The sequence below is a fragment of the Stigmatopora argus genome, chromosome 12 (assembly GCF_051989625.1).
Source record: "Stigmatopora argus isolate UIUO_Sarg chromosome 12, RoL_Sarg_1.0, whole genome shotgun sequence".
NCBI classification, from domain to species: domain Eukaryota; kingdom Metazoa; phylum Chordata; class Actinopteri; order Syngnathiformes; family Syngnathidae; genus Stigmatopora; species Stigmatopora argus.
Window position 1 is genome coordinate 12,207,049 of NC_135398.1, and position 21,329 is coordinate 12,228,377.

The 21,329-nt window shown below is 39.0% G+C and overlaps 1 protein-coding gene across 5 annotated transcripts in view; it reads left to right on the plus strand.

Moving 5' to 3' along the window:
- The window catches only part of LOC144085598 (rho GTPase-activating protein 12-like), a 36,307-nt gene extending 18,693 nt beyond the window's left edge, over positions 1–17,614 (plus strand). Inside the window, exons 4-19 of one of the 5 annotated variants that reach the window (XM_077615044.1) lie at positions 1,791–1,997; positions 2,138–2,218; positions 3,082–3,210; positions 4,535–4,609; positions 6,254–6,315; positions 6,382–6,463; positions 6,550–6,651; positions 8,590–8,688; positions 9,812–9,914; positions 10,441–10,560; positions 11,901–11,999; positions 12,101–12,178; positions 12,256–12,390; positions 13,464–13,569; positions 14,966–15,136; positions 17,294–17,614. In XM_077615044.1, the coding sequence (XP_077471170.1) occupies positions 1,791–1,997; positions 2,138–2,218; positions 3,082–3,210; positions 4,535–4,609; positions 6,254–6,315; positions 6,382–6,463; positions 6,550–6,651; positions 8,590–8,688; positions 9,812–9,914; positions 10,441–10,560; positions 11,901–11,999; positions 12,101–12,178; positions 12,256–12,390; positions 13,464–13,569; positions 14,966–15,136; positions 17,294–17,300 (1,656 nt within the window). In that variant the 3' untranslated portion in view covers positions 17,301–17,614. Of the gene's footprint in view, positions 1–1,790; positions 1,998–2,137; positions 2,219–3,081; positions 3,211–4,534; positions 4,610–6,253; positions 6,316–6,381; positions 6,464–6,549; positions 6,652–8,589; positions 8,689–9,811; positions 9,915–10,440; positions 10,561–11,900; positions 12,000–12,100; positions 12,179–12,255; positions 12,391–13,463; positions 13,570–14,965 lie in introns of all 5 variants that reach the window. The other 4 variants (XM_077615045.1, XM_077615046.1, XM_077615047.1 and 1 more) reach the window with 4 other exon arrangements.
- The last annotated feature ends 3,715 nt before the right edge of the window (positions 17,615–21,329 follow it).

Consider the following 21,329-nt stretch of genomic DNA (forward strand, 5'->3'; position numbering starts at 1 on the left):
TGTTTGCCACGCCTCCGCCCTCACGTTCGCTATCAATGGGCTGTTTGCTGTTGTATTCCCTTCAAAATATTCCGAAAATGATGCACACAAATGTCCTCACAATAGGATAACGCATGACCACTTGCCAACGAGAAGGAGTCTTGAATGAGCGATCGCGGAAGCTAACAGGCTAAGGAAGGAATAACAGCCTACCCACGTATTGATTGTGGGTAATGAAGTTTTATTCTGAGAAAGGGTGCCATTGCCTATCGGTGTTGTGTGCCCGAGTATACTTCTTTACCCAGAAAGCCCTCTTTTTCCCCACGCATGCGCGTTGTGCGTTTCCTGGTCGATGCTAGGAGAAACGCGTCTGAATAAATCGTTCAGTGCTCGTAGATATCTGTTATACACGAAAGAGATGCGACAAAAAAAGACAGTGCGCTACAATGATAAACAGCCTCTCATGTCATGGCCACCTGGCTTGGTCGCATCTCGAAATTTTGATCGTATCTAGGGCGAATTATTCGATTTACATTTTCATCGTATCTCGAGGATGTCGTAGGTAGAGCTGATCGTAGGTCGAGGTACCACTGCACCTCCAAAGCTAGAAATGTGTTTATTCCAATTGATGTGACTCTTACAGCGCTGTTACTTCGTGCTACACCTGTGTGTTTAATGGAGCAGTGACATAGGGGATGATAATTGTCTTATTTGCACTGTTGAAAGGGGGTAGTATGAGATGGTATGCAGTGTTAAAAAGTAGCGCATAACTCAATCTTGTTATAAAAAGAACACTTGAGATCTGTTAGGACAAAGCATTACTGAAAATATCACAATGATGCTGGTAATAAACTGGAAGTAGCAACTTGTAAGGTGCAAATTAGTAATACAAATGAATAGAAAGACAATGTTTTATGCTTTCTGTCCTTTTATAAACCCACACACACGCCCACACACACACTCACACACACACAACTGGCGATACCACAGTGCCCCCTGCAGAACAACTGGCTTTCTCACTCTGCATGCTGTGCTGTTCGTTGTCCTTGTGTGTGTTTTTATCTTTTGTGGAGGGCGTCAGATTTGACATGGGAATTCTTTTTACACTATACATGAATAATTTGTTTCTTAATCATATTTTGTTTTATGTCTACAAAAGTGTTTCTTGCGCTTGTTTTGTAGCTGCAAATCAGTATTTTGAGTGTACATTCTTAATTTGCGACTGAATTCGTTTATTATGTTCATGTTCTACACCAGGGGTGTCAGACTCTGGTTGGTTCGCGGGCCGCTTTAACGTCAATTTGATTTCACGTGGGCCGGACCATTTTAGATATAATATTTAGGTTTTTTTAATAAATGGATGAAAAGAACTGGATTAAAAGGCCTGAATATTCAGTTTTTTATAGATCTAAAACAATGTTTTAGCTTTTTTTAAAATATATTTTTAGATTTTACAAAATGATTTTTGAAATAAAAACACAGAAAAAATGATTAAAAAAATTACAATTATTGATTTAAAAGGGGGAAAATCAGGAAATTTAATATACATCTATACTCTTCATTTTAATTTGATCCTAAAACAGAAAGTCGGCATTCATGATTTACTTTCCCGGGCCACACAAAATGATGCGGTGGGCCAGATTTGGCCCCAGGGCCGCCACTTTGACACATGTGTTCTACACCTACTATTAGTGATGAATTTCCCATGTCATGTATGAGTCTCAGTCCAATGTGGGAGAGAGGGGGGTGTTTCTGCTGGTGAAAAGTGACTTCTGCTTTTTTCCCCTTCTCTCTTCTTTCTCCCTGTTCAGAGCACTCCCCTGTCGCTCTCTCCGTCTTTCTTCCCCTTTCTGTCACTTTCGGTGGGCCGTCTCGGGCCCCTGTGCTCTGAGGATACGTGCATCAGTGCCGACTCCAGCTTCTCTGACAGCCAGTATGGCTCGCCGCCTCGCGGCTGGTCGGAAGGGATGGACGAGTACGGTCACACACTGTACGTCAGTCACTATACTAACGAGAAGGTACTCCATCACCTTCCACTCTATTTGGGGGCTTGGCTTGGCTTTCCTGGCAAGAACTTTCGCTAATGTGACCATGCATAGCAACATTCATTTTTGCCTCTTATTGTTAATTTACCGTGTGTCCGTATGTGCACCAACAGTGGTTAAAACACATGGACGAGCAGGGTCGGCCATATTACTACAATGCAGACGGTTCCAGGTCCGAATGGGAGCTGCCAAAGGTAAAGATTTACCAGCAAACAAAGAAGTATAATAAGAATTTGTATTGATATTGAAGTTTCTGTAGTACTGATGCCACATTAAAAAGACATAATTGCAATCAAGGAGAGAGAACAGGGGGTGGGGGGGGGGGCTACAACAGTGCCGACGCTGCACAATATTTATTGTGGTCTGGTTTCAAACCGTCAGCCGCCCTACTCAAGTTGGCCGCCAGCCACCCGAGGTGCCATAAAAAAAATAGAGCACTGGTGTCACTTCTTAAGACGATGATAGATGTCCAATCATCCTTCTGAAATGAGTTCATCACTAGTAGACATCCAATTTATTTGACGTAGGAGTGTGGCAGTGATAAACTTTCTTTGAACAGACTTTAATTTGCTGTCGACCCTCCTTTAAATGGCATCAACACCAAATGCTATCAATGGCGGCCAATTAACTAGGCAGTGTCTGACCCAGCCAAGATAGCAATTACTTAACATTCATTAAGTATGCAGTAATGTGTAACTTTTTTTTCCAAAAATGTGATATTGGTCCAGATATCACACAAATGGTGAATTTTGGTGGACATTTTGTTCAAGGCCGTCATTCAACTAGTCCTACAAAGACAAGCATAGTGGGAAAATTCATTTTCCCACTATGCCATGAAATTTGGAAGGCATGTCTGTGTTGGATAGACTCACCAAAAAGTCTAAAAAATACAAAAAAAAAACATGCAGCAAAATAAACATTAAAATTGCCATGTTGATTTAAAGCCACTAGTTTATTTATTTTTTCATTTCTAGGCTTCCTTGGAAGCTACTCTAAAGAGGACTGCATAGTTTTAAATGTGGACAATTGACATGAACTCCTGTTTTTCTTTCTTTAGTACAACCATTCCCCACCACAGCACCTTGCAGATCCCACCAAAACTCGCAGTTTAGACAGGAAGAGTGTGGAGCCTATCGTCCTGATGAAGTGGAGACACAGTGCTTTTGTCCAAGAACCCAGTGACAAGGTGGGTTACCAAAAAAGACAACAGAATTTCTGAATAGATCACTAAATCAATAATGCAACCCATTTGCTGCGCTCATCACTTATCATCCCTGATTAGGCCTGTTATTTTGGGAACTAAATAAAGAATTCAGTTGTAGATTGGTTGCTTTGCAGTGGATGTTAAAACTCAGACCAGTCCGGACCAGTTCTGCCCGCCTTCATCCGTACAAGCAGCAAGTCAGTCTATGTCAGCATGTGCATGGATTACCCTTCTTTTTTTCCTGACTAAAAGGCCAATCATTTCGCATGATGATAATCTTTCCCTCCCTCTGACTTTTTAGCAATCATTTCACCATCAGAACTATGGGTAGTTGCAGCATCTACGGTCAGAGAACATAGCACACTTTGAACGCGCGCTTAAATGTATGAAACAAATGAAATCTGGGATATTATAGTCAATGTTTTATCACCAAAAACTTGCATAAAATGACAGTGGCCTTGTGAAAGCCTTAAAAATACTCATGGTGTCCCACAAGATCTTTAAAAAGTACTTAACCAACTTACAAGGTCATTAAATGTACCTTGACACTCTTACAGTATCTTAATATATGTATCGGGATTCAAAATAACTGGGTTTAAAAAGATCTTAATTGGTCTAAAAATCAGGAAAAAAAGAAATTGCAACATTTTTAAAAGGTCAAAGTCTTTAAAAGATTCTAAAGTTTCAGGACTCACTCTGAATACTTATGTTTCAAGTGCCATTGACTGCGCTTGACGTCTAGTCCATTTTGAGTGAGTATTGACACTGACTATTCGCCATGGAATGTGATAGTTCAAACAAAGCCAGTCTTCAAAGTTTTATTTATTTGGATGTCTATTGTCTGTTTTATTCATTTTGATTGTATCGCCTGGTATTCATGAGGTTAATCCTTTCTTTAAATTACCTAGAAAAACAAGTCATTTACCCCATAAATGGTTTAACGCCTTTAAAAATAAAGTATTTAGCTGGCTTACAAAGACAGTCTCAACAAGAACCACAGTCTTTAAAAGCCTTTAAATGTCCTACCAGATCTTAAAATGAATAAAATATGGCCCAAATGGTTCTGAAAACGTCTTTAATGGTTTAAACATTCATTAGTGTACATGCCAAGGCCTTGAACAGTTTTGATTAAAAGTGTTTCTAAAATGCTAGTTCCTAAAAGAGTCAAACAGGGTGTTAGGGGATTAGGGTGAACCTCGAAAAGACCCTCAAATAATGACAATTGGTTTGAACATGCAAATAAATTAAAACAAGCATGTCCTGAGCTCTTTGTGGTCATTATTAACCCATGTGTTCTCCTCACTAGGATGCACCTCAGAGCCCCAAGTCCCCCTCTCCAGACTCTGACTCCAGCCTTTCCTCTCCTAAGCGCCCCTCCTCCGTTAGTAAAATCCCCTCTGAACAATCTTGTGTCACACTTATGCAAGGTTTCCACATTGGTTGGGAAAAGTGTACGCTAAAGTTTCATCATTTAAAAGGAATGGAACCCATGTGGAAACCTTGGGATTTTTGGGGGGCTTTGAGTCAACCAAGGAGAAGGTTCTTCTTTCTTTCTTTCTTTTACTAGTATTATTTTTTAATTAGCAGAAGCAGTCAAATTGACTGGTTGGGCTTTGTGCTCGGATGTGACAAATTAAAGGAAAAGTACCAAGTAAATGGGATTTATCGGGGCCCTGCGAGCAATCAGATTTTCAGTATTTTACTAGTGGGAGTAATAAAATCTACAGATGATAATACAATTCTCCAATTTTTGTGAGGGAATTAAAAAATATATATTTTGTAGATTTTTTTTTAAATGAAGGAAAAAAATGTCATTTGGTAATTGAAGTCAACCATGTTGATTTCGTTACATTTAGGAATCAAATGCATTTGTGCATTGTAAGGAATTGCAACAATGAGGATTAGATTAGAGTGACTATTATATGATCTTGTTTCAAATGAATTCTTAATGAATAAAAATGTAGTTTATCTATTGAATTGTATCAGATTACAACTGATAAATTATTAATAGGTGTCTATTATTGTTTGGTGTAGAATACTGTATTTTCTGGACTATAAATCACACTTTTTTTTCGTAGTTTGGCTGAGCTTGCGATTTACACAAGTGCGACTTAAATCTTATTTTTTTTTTCACTCTGACCGCCAGCAGTTTGTTGTTTTTTAGGCTATAGTTATAAATCAAATGTAAATATGTTACATTAACATGGAGTATTTTGTCAATCTCAATTTTATTATTACTTTAATATATAATGTTTGTTTTTGGTTTCTGATAAATTAGAAAACGTGTATTTTCCGCGCTTTGTGCATTCTTTGTCGAGTACGACTTGTACTCAGGTGCGATGTATAGTCTGAAAAATATGGTAATTGTTTTTAGAGCAAATTTTGAGTCATTTATTTATGATTTTTATTCATCTCCTCATCCCAGCGCTTTGTGGTGTAATTGGATTGAATGGTATCAGATTTTAATAAAATAAGACGAAATGTCACTCATATTTTGAGTGAAACATTGTAGAAATAACAACAGAATTAGAATAAATCACACTTTTATAGGACTGAATTGTATTGAATCTTATTGTAATTGATCACAATTAGAGGTTATTGTATTAATAATTCAAGTTTATTCTAAAAGATTAAGTCATCATCATAGTGAGCCATAACATGATTGGAGTAAATCGTATTAAATTTGATTCTAAAGCAATTTGTGGGGTGTATCCTCATCAGTCTATCTGGTTGGGTTTGACCTTTTTATTTCTTTGAACAAGTGAGCATGTTTTTCCTTTAAGTTGCTCAATGGTTTGTGTGTTTCTGTGTGTGTGCGCCATTGCTGTTGTTTTAGCCGCTTCCCTGAATGTGGATCACAGAGCAAAGCTTTTGTCTGGTGTGCTGGTGTTGCTGTTGTTATTGGTGTTGAAATGCAGCAGTCCTGCTGAGATGATCAATGCTTGTTTTTGGGAAGCATGCCTAACTTGCACACACGCAGTGTTTCATATTTTTTTTTCTTCCCCCCCTCTCTTTTTTTGTTTAGCCTTCAGAGAAGTGTGGTGTGCTCAATGTGACAAAGATCACAGAGAATGGCAAGAAAGTTAGGTAAGTGCAATTTGTCTTATTTTTCTATTGTCATTTTCTAAAACTCTTTTTAATTATCGAGCATAGAAAGAACTGGACATCCTCGTGGACCGTTTTACAAGGTTCCACACTGCTCTTCGCTAAAGGACAAGGCGGAGGGAGTAGTTGGGTGCGTCAATGTAACTTTGAATAAAAATCTATCATGATTAAGTGGCCGTATGTGATTATTCATTCCCTTCTCTTGCATATGCGCAGTTTGGTGGCGGTCAATCAAAACCGGAGTTCACTGTGGACCTGAAAGGCAGCTCGGTGGACTGGGCCACCAAGGACAAATCCAGCAAAAAGCACGTGATAGAGGTGCACTTTATTTTGCTTCGGGCTTGAATTCATGGGGATGTATTATGGGAATAGGAATTTAATTTTTAAATACTATTATTTTGGCTGGAAGGCCCCAAGTTATTATTTTATTGCCTTTCTGAAAATGTCTGTGAAGAAGCCTCTAACAATACGGCTTCAAGTACAAGCACCCTCTACACCAGCGCTGTCCAAATTACAGCCTCTGGCATGCTGCACACTTTTTATTGGTCTCCAACAAATTATTACAATAGCAATGAACATGGCCCACAAAAAAATCTTGACTTTATTTTACATTCTGTTGCATATCTCAGATTTAACACTAAGTGGAGTTTGTCACTTGAACAGTGTTTCTTAATTACTTCCAATCCGTATGGTAGCTCAGCTCACCCAGCATCTACCTTCTTCTGTCCAATTCGTTGCAATGCGGAAGTGCGTGAACGTATTTCCAGTGTGCCAAGAACCTTTTTCATTTGTATCATTAAATATCTCGTGCATTCATTATTGAATATGGTTGGTAAAAAGCGAAAGGCTTCGATTGAGGGAGTTGCAAGGAAGAGGCAAGCCATTTCATTTGAAACGAGTGGCAATAATAACGAAGCTTGATGCGCGTGAGAGTGGTGAGCGTTGCACATACGTATACAACTTGAATCGTTCGACCGTTAGTACCATTTATAAACAGAAAGATCGAGCAGCAGGACCCAAATATTGAACGTTGCACAAAGTTTGCAAATCAATTGAATGATGCCATACAGTGCTACCGCATCATTTATGATGAAAAAAAAAGAAAACTGTGCAATCGTCGTTAGATCGCTTCTTTCGGCCAGTTTCTAATACATAAATCTTTCTCTCTCTCTCTCTCTCTCTATACAGTACTGTACATATTCTCTCCATTTTATTAAATGTTTTTTTCAGTACAAACCAATGCGTGTTACTTATACAAGCCTTAAACATACAAATGCACTTATATAAACCTTCAATATACTTATATAGGCCTTAAACATAAATTATAATACAAAATATAGCACTGAATCAACTTACAAACAAATTCAACTTATGAACAATCGCTCGGAACCTAACTCGTTCGTAAGTAGGGGAGCGTCTGTACATCAAAGCGGTCAAGAATGCTTACCTGTTGAATATTAATTACAAATCTAACTTTTGGCAGGTTCGCACGCTTTCATTGTTTTATTCAAACCCGTATGTAAGTGATCACTCGTGACCTCGTATACATTTCAAGATGAGCAGATAAATGCTTTTATGTTATAGTTATTTGAAATCACCGTGCGCCACTCTAAATCCTGAGCGACAAACAACCATCAAAAACGATCAACCACATGACTAGAAGCACCAAAAAATGAGCAATTACGGCCAAATTGTGGAACTCGTATGGTAGCTTGAAGGACAAAATCATATTAAGTTGTGGATATCCTATTTTTAAAGATTTGTCCAATTTTTACGGAACTCTGAACCGATTCCTGAAAACGACAAACTCAAAAATTTCCACACACCTGATTCTGCAGTGGTTGTTGATGTCTAATAAAACTTACACTAGACGATCTTCCACTTTAGACGGCACAGTAGCTCAATGCTAAATAATAAATGTTTCCTGAAAAACAACATCTGAAGATGATCCATAACAATATTGACGATGTTATTGGCTCTTATTCAGTATTAAAAAAAGAGATAGACGTTCAGCAAACCAATTCGGGTGGCGACGAGACTGAAAAAAGTAATTTCGAGTAGTAATGAATTCGTTCATGTCTTCTTGACATAATCCTTCCAAATTTGCGTCAACGTGGCATTAAAGCGCGTTGTACTCCACATCAAGGACCAAAACCATAGTCAAGATATTAAAAACAGTGAAAAACAACATCAAATATTCATTAACTCTTAAACCAATTGAAAAACAGCTGTTCTTAGACTTCACTTGTTATGCAGGTGAAGACCCGGCAGGGCATGGAACTCCTGATCCAGACGGAAAATGACGTCCTCGTTAACGAGTGGTACCGAGCGTTGAGGGAAACCGTTGGCAGCCCGGTAAGTACTGAACACACTGGTGCCAGTACTAACAGACACCATCCTCAGACGCAATCATTTCAGTCCTTGCTCAATTTCTCCCAGGCGAATGAATCAGTGGCGATGTGAAAATTAATATTTAATAGCCACATCAAAACCAGTTCAAACCAACTCAACTATAGGCTTTTCATTAGCTCCCCCAAATCAGCCTATTTGTTGTTCAAGTGCTTAACGAGAATACATTTTGGAGATGGTGTCTAAATTCAATAAAGCAAGTAAAATGCTTTTTGAAGAATCAGCAAGTTTTATTGAACGCAACAAGCCATATCAAATATCCCTTGAAATTAAAAAAAACCTTTCAATTTCACAATGCAGATTAGAAATTCAAAAATGTACTGTGTGCTATGTATATCATTTTTACTTTTATTTCTTTCAATTGAGAATTTTTTCCCATGTATCTATGTCAAAATTTTGAGATATTTCTCCCAAACACTTCACCGCATCTGCGTTACCATAATATGAGCAACATATAACATAAAACAAACTTAGCTATACATTCTCTGGAGTCTGAAACTTTAGAACAAGGGTGTCAGACTCGGGTGGTTCGCGGGCCGCTTTAACGTCAACTTGATTTCACATGGGCCGGACCATTTTAGATATAATATTTAGAAATATTTTTTAATAAATGGATTAAAATCCCTGCATATTCAGTTTTTTATAGATCTAAAACAATGTTTATTTTAGCTTTTTTAAATATATTTTTAGATTTTACAAAATAATTTTTGAACTAAAAACAGAAAAAAATGTTTAAAAAATTACAATAATTGATTTAATAGGGGGAAAATCAGGAAATTTAATATACATCTATACTCTTCATTTTAATTTGATCCTAAAACAGAAAGTCGGCACTCATGATTTACTTTCCCGGGCCACACAAAATGATGCGGCGGGCCAGATTTGGCCCCCGGGCCGCCACTTTGACACATGTGCTCTAGAAAGTCATATTTCCTTTGACGTTCTGCTTTTAATTGTGAATATCGAAAGAAGTCCTGTCTCGGGAAGCGAAACGTTTTCAATAATGGTTCAAACTAAATTATCTTATTGACAAATATTGGTATTATTATGAGCATATGGTGTTTTTCAGGCATGCGAGTCAGATGAAGCTATCGAAGAAGACATGCCGGAGTCACCCGGTGCACAAAGGGAAGAGAAGGAGAATGTACGCAGAGACTCCAAGAGAGGCAAATGTATGTTCTCAGATTTCCCAACACCACCTTCATGTTGAGAGCCTGAAAAATGGCTGCCAAAGATCTGACCTTTAAAGCTGTGCACCACATCGATGTATTCACTGTGACCTTACCATTAGATGATGCTTGTCTCAAACCCAACATCGCCAAAATATCCTTCAGTCCCATCTCCGTTAATAACTCATTCGCAAGATATTGGTTGTGTTGACTTCAACACCCACCATTGCATCAGTACCTTTCACAGAGAATAGCAACTTACTTTGATAAATAGAATATGTACCCAGAGCCCAGAATTATATCAAAACAGAAAATCACATTCAAATGTTGCAAAGACATTTTGAGTGAAACAGTGCAAAATATGCACATAATATTGTCCGATTTTGATATATATTTAAAAAAATGTGAAGGTGATGAACTTAACGTTCTTGAAACAAAATGCCTGGATTGCTATCCAATAATTCCACGGTACACTTTTATTCTTGCCGTGTTGAAAAGGATCTGATGTCGTCTTTCTCTCCCTGTGCAGCCATGAAGACCTCGAGCAGCGTGGAGGGAGCCGACAACAAGAAGACCAAACACAAGCTCAAAAAGTTTCTCACACGCCGGCCCACCCTCCAGGCTGTCAGAGATAAAGGATACATCAAAGGTAACATGACAATGCTTGTTTGAAGCTTGTTTATAATGAGAAGATCCACAAAAACATCCGTGAAGCTAGCTATTTTCATTTGAAATGGCCATTTTCATTTGATGGCCACTAAATAAATGACTGCTCTTTATTTGGAGAAAAGTTCAGCCTCTGAAGCCAGTCTCATTCAGAGTATGAAATTTGGTCGGCTGCTTTAGGCTCACATGGGCCATTTTTAGGAATCTTATAAAAGTAATAACTCAGCTCATTAATAATAAACTAAATCGTGAAGGTGAAATATGGTAAGCAAGTCAATGAGTAGACTCATGAAAAATCTCAATGCAATTGTTGTAAAATGGAAAAAAGTTTTCCACTGATATTTGGAGTGGCCATTTTGTACTCTGTAGGCAATTTCTAACCCTTTTACAGAAGCAATAACGTGGCTCATTTATTTTTAAATGAAAATTTAATATTTAAAATTAGACTCTTTGCTCCATTTGTTCATTGTACGAGAGGGTCGATTACAGTATAGCTGAAAAGACCCTCAGGAAGGAAAATATGTTTAAACATGCGTTGCCCCTTCCCAGATTGGAGTCACCAGAGTTCCCTTCTGTAGCCAAGCCCGGAGGGAGGGTCTCGGTGGGAGGCTTGGCCCGACTATAAGTCGATTTTTTTTTTCATAGTTTTGCTGCGCCTATCAATAATACTCAAGTGCAACTTATATGTGGATTTTTTTGTCTTGTTGACCACTGTCAGCCTCTTTTTTTAGGGTATAGTTATCTGAAAAACTTAACAAAAGCCTGTTGTTCTCCATTTTTCTATTGTTACTTTGCCCTGTGCTAGTTCTTGGTTTCTGATTTTTTATTTATTTATTAAAAATTGCACTCCAGTGGAACTTGTATATATTTTTCTTGATTGGGCATTTATTGTTTGGTGCGACTTATACTCAGGTGTAACTTATAGTCCTAGAAATACGGTACATATATTCGGCTTCACCTCCATGTACGGCTTGGGCATCTTTTGGACGAGGACTGGATGATTTTGAGAATGGATTTCTTTTAAATACATACAGTATTTAATCGAAGAGGAAATACTTCTCATGGTATTGATAAAAACTGCGTCCAGCTAGATTGTCTTCAAAGATGAACGTAAATTGCTACCAAATTTTAAAAACATATTGACAAATGTCATCAAATTGTAAATAAGTTGTTTGTTATTGCATGTTGGCACTGGTGCAAGAAAATGGGATGTTTTGCCGTAATACAGCAAAGTTTAACAGTCAACTCCAAACTTGAGTGAGATGAGACAATTTTTTTCTTTGTTTTCTTATCCAAACTTTGTGTGTGTGTTTGTGCACACAGATCAGGTTTTTGGAGGCAGCCTGACCAACTTGTGTCAGAAGGAGAACAGCACGGTGCCCTCCTTTGTCAAGACGTGCATGGAGCATGTGGAAAGCAATGGTGCATATCCCGCGGCGCCTCCTAGCTGCCGACACACCACGTAACCCTTTTTATAGAGAGCATATACCAAAATAAAAAATGCCGGTCTCATTTTCCTATAGGTCTTCATGTCGACGGTCTCTACAGAGTCAGCGGGAACTTGGCCCTCATCCAGAAGCTGCGTTTCGCGATCAATCACGGTGAGTCTGCCTTGTTGCCGGGCAGCTCTTATGCTTAAGAGGCTGTTTATGTATGCTGTTGTTGTGGTGCCGCCTAGATGAAAAGGTGAACCTATCCGACAGCAAGTGGGAGGACATCCACGTGACCACTGGAGCTCTGAAGATGTTCTTCAGAGAGCTTCCCGAACCACTTTTTACCTACACGCTCTTTCACGACTTTGTCAGTTCCATCAGTGAGTCCAAGGCTACTTTTTTATCACCTGAAATAGTATACTGAGAAACGCAGACCAGGTTTTTATATACAGTGGTACCTCGATATATGATCTTAATCCATTCCGAGACTGAGATTGTATGTCGAGCTTTTCGTAACTCGAGTGGACGTTTCCCATTGAAATGAACTAAAAACAAATTAATTCGTTCCAACCCTCTGAAAAAACACCAAAAACAGATATTGGATTGGAAAAAATGTTTTATTTCTTCTAGGGTTAGCTGTTTGCCACGCTTCCACCCTCACGTTCGCTATCGTTGGGCTGTTTGCTGTTGTATTCCCTTCAAAATTCCGAAAATGATGCACACAAATGTCCTCACAATAGGATAATGCACGACCACTTGCCAACAAGAAGTAGTCTTGAATGAGCGATCGCGGGAGCTAGCAGGCTAAAGAAGGAATAACAGCCTACCCACGTATTGATTGTGGGTAATGAAGTTTTATTCCGAGAAAGGGTGCCATTGCCAATTGGTTTTGTGTGCACGAGTATACTTCATTACCCAGAAAGCCCTCTTTTTGCCCACGCATGGTCGATGCTAGGAGAAACTCGTCTGAATAAATCGTTCAGTGCTCGTAGATATCTGTTATATACGAAAGAGATGCGGCAAAAAAAGACAGTGTGCTACAATGATAAACAGACTATCATGTCATGGCCACCTGGCTTGGTCACATCTCGAAATTTTGATCGTATCTCGGGCGAATTATTCGATCGAAATTTTCATCGTGCCTCGAGCATGTCATAGGTAGAGCTGATCGTAGGTCGAGGTACAACTGTAGTATATATTGAGTACATAATTCAGAGTGAAACTGGGAACGTACCCTTTTATTGACCTGAATTTCATTGAGTTGCGCTGAAGTTAAGCTCTCAAGAGCTGTCTTCCAATTAGCCTGATTTGTTGAGCAGAGAGACTAGACGCAATCATGAACACAACCTTAGCAATTATTGCACATGTAGCGCTCTTGTTTTAACTCCATGGCTCGGTGGGCCGGTCATTAATCATGTTTTCATTTTTTGGGGCTGGTGGGGCTGACGTGCAGAGATCCCAGACTACACACAGCGAGTGCACGCCATTAACGAACTGGTTCGACAACTGCCTGAGCCGAACCATGACACCATGCGGGCCCTCTTCAAACACCTCCGCAAGTAAGGGGGAAAAAGTATTCATTTGTTTTGTCTTCATTTCATTGGTTCTGTCCACTTTCACATTGGTCATTTATAGATTTTTAATCTATGACATTTAGAACTTTAACCCTTAAAGGGCAAGTTAATATTTTTGCTCAGTACAAAATATATATGTGTATATATTTTATCTTTTATGATTATAAAAAAACAAGCAGAGGGGCCCGGCTTTGCCGGTCCCACCTGCTTGGGCGACAAAGCCTCTCCACTTCTCTGCAGCTGTGCCGGCAGTTTCTCATGGTGCCTCTACTTATGTCCTCTCCCTGGTCTCCGTATTGAGGTTGATGCGAAACAAAATTGGCCGGGTACGAAGCCATGTTTGCACAATTGCTCCCGAGCCATAAAGGCCGCCAACATTCCTTATTGGAAGTGGCCAGAAGAATGCCGGAATGTTTCCCAAGTGGATCCAGCAATAACGACAAAGTAGTTGACTCTCATAATCCCTAACGCTTAGCCCCCACAAAACGAAATAGAAGGACGCCAGTGTTCGCATTTGACCAATTGGTTTTCAAGGTGAGCAGTAAGAACTGGACTAATGCGTGCCCAAGTGTGTGCATACACGGGCCCAAGTTAAAAAATGTAGCACAGTAACATCCTAGAGCCGTACATTTGCAATTGCATTCAAATCAGATGTACGGTGTTGTCTCCATTTTTTCCGATGTTAACGGACAATCACACTAACGCGCACACATTCTCAGAAATAGTAATATGTATAGATGTATAGATTAGATTAGAACTATATTTCATCCCGTATTTGGAAAATTTCTTGGTTGCAGTAGCAAGACAGACAAGACACACAAGACATTGTAGACCTAGGTAAAAAACTGGAGCCACACAGGAAGTCCACAAGGTCGGGACCTTCTGCAGACTGAGACTGAGGTTACCGCACAGTCCCTCAGTAGTCTGGAGGTTTTAAAGATCATCTTAATTAAAATTAAAATTAAAATTAAGATTTTGATCATTTTGATTGCTGCTTTTCTGTCTTAATGATTTGATTTGGTTATTCTCAATGATCCCATTTACTTTGATTTGCTTTGTACTTTGTGCTTTTGCTTTGTTGTTCTGTCTAATCACCCTCTTGCTACTGCCACAATGAAATTTCCCAAATACGGGATGAATAAAGTTATCCAATCCAATCTAATCCAAAAATAAAGTTAAATTAAGACACTGTTAATAAAAACTAAATTGATTAAATTAAAATGAATAAAAGCAGAAATACACACGGCTATGGCCCCAATTAACACTAAGTACATTTTGGCTTTAATTTCAAAAAGATCCAGGTACTTAGGAAAAAAAAGTCATATTTTAAGAAGTCTAATTTGTTGCCGCATGCTGTGAGACAATGGATTTTGTGATTCAGGGTGATCGAGCACGGCGAAGAGAATCGCATGACCAACCAGAGCGTGGCCATCGTGTTCGGCCCGACGCTGCTCAGGCCCGAGACCGAGATGTGGAACATGGCCGTGCACATGGTCTACCAGAACCAAATCGTGGAGCTCATTCTGCTCGAGTACGACAGCATCTTTGGCAGGTAGAGGTTGACGGTCAGGTCTTCCACCAAAACCACTCTTTGCACTTTGGACTACCTTTGGTCGGTTTCAAACTAAAGGACCGAGAGAGAAAAACAAATTCCTGCTGACACCAAAAGAGCTCCTCATTGTAGAAGAACCAACATGAACTTTTAAAGGAACACAAAGGGAACACGGCTTATTTCCGGTTATTTCCATCAAATGGAGGTGTGCCAAAATTCTAAGCATTTCAACAAAATAGGACAATCATTCAGTCAATTAGCAGCAAATCCCTCATTGGCAGCCATTTTACAGCATTTTGACTTCATTTTTCGAGACTCATCAAATGTTTTAAGTATGGGGTGTTTAAACTATGGCTCGGGGGCCAACTGCAGCCTACTGCTGAGTTTTTATTGGCTCGCAGAAAATGCTGAAAATATTAAATATGTCCTGCACAAGAAGCTTAAATTCAGACAGCAGTGAACTTTTCAATCTATATGGACATCGTTATTCAAACAGCATTTCTCCATTAGTTGAGGAGTCGAAACCTGACAATATGTTGAAACAAATGTAAAAAACGGTGTAGAATGTTTGCAGTACGTAGTGGATAAGTATACATATTTTGGAATATCTTTATACCTTTGCATTATTTTATTGCTTGTAGGCCTTAACTCATTCACTTCCATTGATAGTTAACAACATCAAATCCTTTTCAATTTGGAAAGCTTGTACGTAGTCATGTCTCACTGCCATTGACGGTGATAGGCGTCCATTCCAATTTGATTGTGGTGCATCCTCACATTTTTAACGTGTCCCTCGGGGGGGAAAGTTTGGACACCCCTGTTTTAATGTGCTCCGTATACTTTAAATCTAACAAATGGAAGAATAGACTATACCTTCTATCACCAGGGCAAAAAAAGTTTGATTCTCACCTTTTTTGTTCTTCGTAAACAGTAGAGAATTGGTCATTAATTATTATTAATTATGCCCTAATTGCATTGTTTCCGTATGGTGACAGTTTTGTGCCAGTAAAATTGTTTTCTGGTTTGAAATTCTCAGTATGTATTAATCCTAAAATTAAATGCCACCGTATGGCCAAATTGACAAAAAATTATATAGTAATTCCAACAACTACATGCCTGAAAAAGCGGGTTTAGATGAAGAAAAAACTAACTTAATTTAAAAGATGCAAAAAGATAAATATGATGGAAAATTACATGTAATGGGATAAAAGAATGATTCAATCATTTAAAAAAATACATTTTTAAAATGAGTAGAAAAATCACATATTTCTCTTTAATTTTCAAATTCGCGGTTTGAAACTCAGCTGTTTGGAAATTGCTTCTCTTCTAAATTATAGCAAACAGTTTTCTATATAAAAAAAGATTCAACTTACGTTTTTCATTATTTCCTATTTTCACAGTTCATATTTTTCTTTACATTAAACTTTGTACAGTGGTACCTCAGTTCTTGACCACAATTCGTTCCAGACGGGATTTGTTCTAAATCTTCATCGATTTTTGCCATTTACAATCAATTGAAAAATAAATAATGCGTTCGAATCCTAAAAACAAGGCTTTTTAAAAGCGTTCTTTGTTCCTCCTGATAATAAACTCCATAGTAGAAATTCATGTAAAGTTTAAATACATAATATAATGGAATAATTTAAGAAACATTTATTTTTTGCTTAAAATATATACTTCTAGCAGTAGAGTCGGCTCGGCTTGGGAGTGCTTTGCTGTATCTGTATCGACTCGACCCCTAGCCTTGTAAACTTGTTTTGTTAATTAACAAAAGTGCAGAATAACTTTTAAACTAGCAATAATGAGGGGGAAATGTTTGGAGCCCTGATGGTGGGTTAACATATTCCTCAATATGAATAAAAACAGTCGGTAAATGGAGCTAACTGTTATGAGTCTCGGGGTGAGTCAAGTGGAGGTGCACGTAAACGTAAAATTTAATTACAACATGGTTCACAAAATAAAGCCTTATATATATATATTAAAAAAACTGGGAAAAAGTAACAAGACAACGAAACTATCGTACTGGGGTTCGAACTCCGATTTGTTCAAAGTCTGAGACGTTGGAAAACCGAGGTACCACTGTAAGTGTTGAATTTTGGCACACATGCAAAAACACTGCATAGGCATCATCTCTATTTTTCTTGTTATTTTTAACAGTCTTTGACTGGAATTCCTGCCTGACTCATCCAAGTTCGCCTTCAAAACACTTCCATCAATGTCTCTCAACTCTTTAGAAAGTTTTTGTGTTTGTGACGGGGATTTGAAAGTAAAGTTGTACAATGTGGAACATTGAACTCGTTCTTCCATAGTGCCGAGCATCAAGGAAAGAAGCTACGGTGGTGAACGTGGAGCTCAACCGTCAACGTTTTATCTGTTAATGGACGATTCTGACTTTGGCCATTTGTGACATTATAAATCATGCCAACTCAATAAAGTGCTGCTGCTTCCATTTAACTGCAATAAAAAACCTCGATGCCACATTTGAAAAACCTACTAACATTGGCAATGACTTTAAAGTTTGACTTTTTAACTATTACTTTGCATCTTTTATTGGCTTTTGCCGCAATTTTTTTATTGCATTGACGACAAAGATATGAAGTCGTTTACTAACTCGTTTGTTTTTATTGGCCAGTCGATGAGCGAGGAAAGCATCTCCAATTTTTACTCTAATCGCAATTAACACTTTGAACCAGCGAGTGGCAACACGACATCGTCAGCGTTTGTTCATCAGCGCTAAAAAAAAGCAAACAGATAACGCTTGGATGCTTTTATGTTTTTTTCGTCTTTGCCGAGGTCGGCCCGGCCCGGAATAAATGCTAACCATTTTCCTCGGCTAATTAGTCCTAAAGGAGTTTGTTGACCCGCTGTTATTTAGCACACGTGCGTGCGAGATGAATTAAAAAAGTGAAATTAAAAAGTGTTGGAAAGGTTAAAAGGGAAACAAAACAATAAAGAATTTTCGAGATTATTTGGGGTGGCATGTGGGCGTCTCGCTAAAAGTTCGTTAGCCTTTTGATCCCGGAAGCTGCCCAAGCGAGTCGAGCGGCATCTCGGGTTGGTTAGCGTTGATCAGCTGTTAGATTTTGTTCCCGCATTTATTCCGTCTTCATGTGGAAGTGCATGTGATGGTTTTTTTTGCAGCTCCAAAGTGGACACGGACGGTACTGCATACTCTTTTTGTGGCTTTGTCGATTTCATCTGGACGACCGTTATGTCTTCCAACTATCATTCATCCATTCATTTTCTGAACCGCTTTATCCTCACTAGGGTCACGGGAGGTGCTGGAGCCTATCCCAGCTGACTTCGGGCCAGAGACGGGGGACACCCTGAAATGGTGGACATCCAATCACAGAGCTGTGAGGCCGATGCGCTAAACACTTTTTCGCCGGGCCGCCTTGTCTTCCAACTAGGCTGCCAAAATTAATCGATTAATGAACTGACAGCCCTTCCGATCGTGCTGATCAATAGATCATTTTTGGACATTCAAATTAGTACAATTTGATTTTTTTTTTTTTGATTTGTTTACTTTTTTGTTTAATCAGAAAAGAGGGCAAATGTTAAATCTATCATATATTTCAACCTTTTTATTTAAAAAGGAAAAGCAAAAATCGTGTTTTTAAATCAGTTTATTTACAGTGAAATAAGGAAAAAGGAAACATTTTAGATTTCATTAGATATTAAAAAATATGGATTTAAAGAACTGGATCAAAAGCCTTATGAATATTCCATTTGTTCTATTTGTTCTAGATCTAAAACAATGTTTATTTGAGATTTTTTCTTGGTAAGGAAAAACATCTTTTAATCATTTGTTTTTCATTTTAAAAGGAAAGAATTTTCTTTTAGTGCCCTTTGTGTGTGTATGTAAGTGTGTGCGTATGTAAGTGTGTGCGCGTGTTTGTGTGTGTGCCACTTTGCATGTTGACCTTTGTCATTCTACCCACGCTGAAAAAAATGGACTCAGTGACATTTTTGTTAACCCGAGGCAAAAAGTCAACATTTTAAGACAATTTCTATTTCATGCTATGATGCATTTCTTATCCGTGTAAATTCACACGTATGCAAATGTACTGTATACGTGGATGAATGTGTATACGCTATACACAGTCCTAACTGAAAATCTCAAATATCAAGTCAAATTTGTTTAATTTTGACAATTTAATACAAGATGAAACAAAATTTTATTGATCCAGAAATATATTGATTTGTACTTTATTCATTCACTTAATGTCAAATTCACCTAAATAGAATTGCAGAAATACAACTATTCATGATGGTGTAATTTTCTTTGTAGTACTCCCCCGGTTTGCGGGGGTGCTGGAGCAAACCCAGGCAGCCGTGGGGAGAACATGCTAATCCCACACAGGAAGGGCGGATCCTGGGATTGAACCCAGATCTCCACACTGTGAGGTGGACATGACAGCGGAAAGCAAAGTAAAGCAGATTTAAGTATGAGTAAGCCCTCTTTTTATCATTGTTGCTTCTCATCTCCATTCTTGACTTTATCTTCCGAGCCCTCCAGCAGGAAATGTTTTCTTCCCTGACAAGACGTCGGCGCTGGGCTGTCAGCCAGTACTTTTGAAACCTCAGCTCAGGGGAAACAAAAATGCCATGATGTCATCATCTCTTTTTTTGCACCACTTTGCCATCTTGCTTTTTCCTTTTGGAGCTTCCCGTAAGCCTTTTCATAAAGAAGGCATTATTTAGCAGCGGCTTTCTATCTTTTGGCTCTGATTGCCATCGTTGGAGTTAATGATATGGAACAAAACAATATTCGTTAATGGAAAGTGCACCAGAAGAAGTGGAGGCCGTTTTGGGTTCGGGCGTTCATCTGGATGTTGTCAAAATGACGCCGTTTAATCAAACCCCTCATGTCGAATGGTATTATACTGTTAGCTTTTGCCTTGCATTTGTCAGTGTTCTGCATCTGGAATAACTCTCATTCATACAGATAAATATGCATCATTAATAATTAGCAACTACACTGTCTGCAAATTAGATGGCCATACTGTTATGCTATTTTCCTAATAATTTTTTCATCATTTTTTCGTTTCATTTGTAGACCAGGAGAGCTTATCCTGGGGGTCCACGTCACGGACAAGCACTCCTGGTCTACAAACACCACGGCAGTAGTGAAGAAGGCCCAGAAACGACTCGATAACCTTCTATAGAGCCACTGTGGAGAGCATCCTAGCATACTGCATTACAATGTGGTACGCTGGAAGCACAGCAGCAGACAAAAAGGCCATGCAGAGAGTGATTAACACTGCCCAGAAGATCGTCGGCTGCTCTCTGCCCTCACTGGAAGACATTGCCAGCCCTCGTTACCTCAGCAGAGACATTGTCGGGGACCCATACCACCCTGCTCACAACCTGTTCCAGCTGCTGCCCTCTGGTAGACGCTACAGGTCTCACAAAGTACAGACAAATAGGCTTAAGGACAGTTTTTTCCCACAGCCATCAGAACTTTGAACTTGCGGTAGCACGACACACAATCCCTTCTGTGTAATAACTTCGGGGTGAGGTAACATGAAGGATGTTGGGCGGTGATCTGCCTCCTGCTGGCTGACTGAAGGTAAGTGAGAAGACAGTGAGAGGTAAGTGATCTGTTTTTTCTCTTTGTTGGCATCTGCGAGGCAAACTTTTCTGCAGTCGCCGGGATTTGGTTGCGCTCGGGGGGGGGATGCGATGTATCCATCACGGCAGAGTGCCAACGAGTCTGAAATTATCACTTATTTGGGCCTTTTGCCGGGAAGGCGCACTTTGTGGAGAGACACCACCAATTTCGTCATACGCAGCTGGGTATGATGACAATTAGGCTTTTGTCCAGTCAATGATGATGACAAAGCCTATGTCAAATTATTATTATTATTTTTCCAGTGTCCCAATACGCCTCATAATTTTCACATATTGACAATGCTATACTGTATGGCTTGTTTGAATTATAGGAGGTACCGCAATACCTTTTCTCGCCTTCCGTGAGCAGCTTACGGGCTCGCATAAAGAAGTCGCTGGATTCTGTGTCTTTCTTCACAGGTTTCCAAAGAAAATAAGACTTAGACATAAGACGAAAGCCGCGTTGAGCATTCCCAGCAGAGCCAAATCTGCACATATGAATTTTTAACAGTTTGAGGTTTTTGATTGGGGAAAAAAAACAGCCAGAAAAAACAGAATCCACTTTTTTTATGCATAAAAA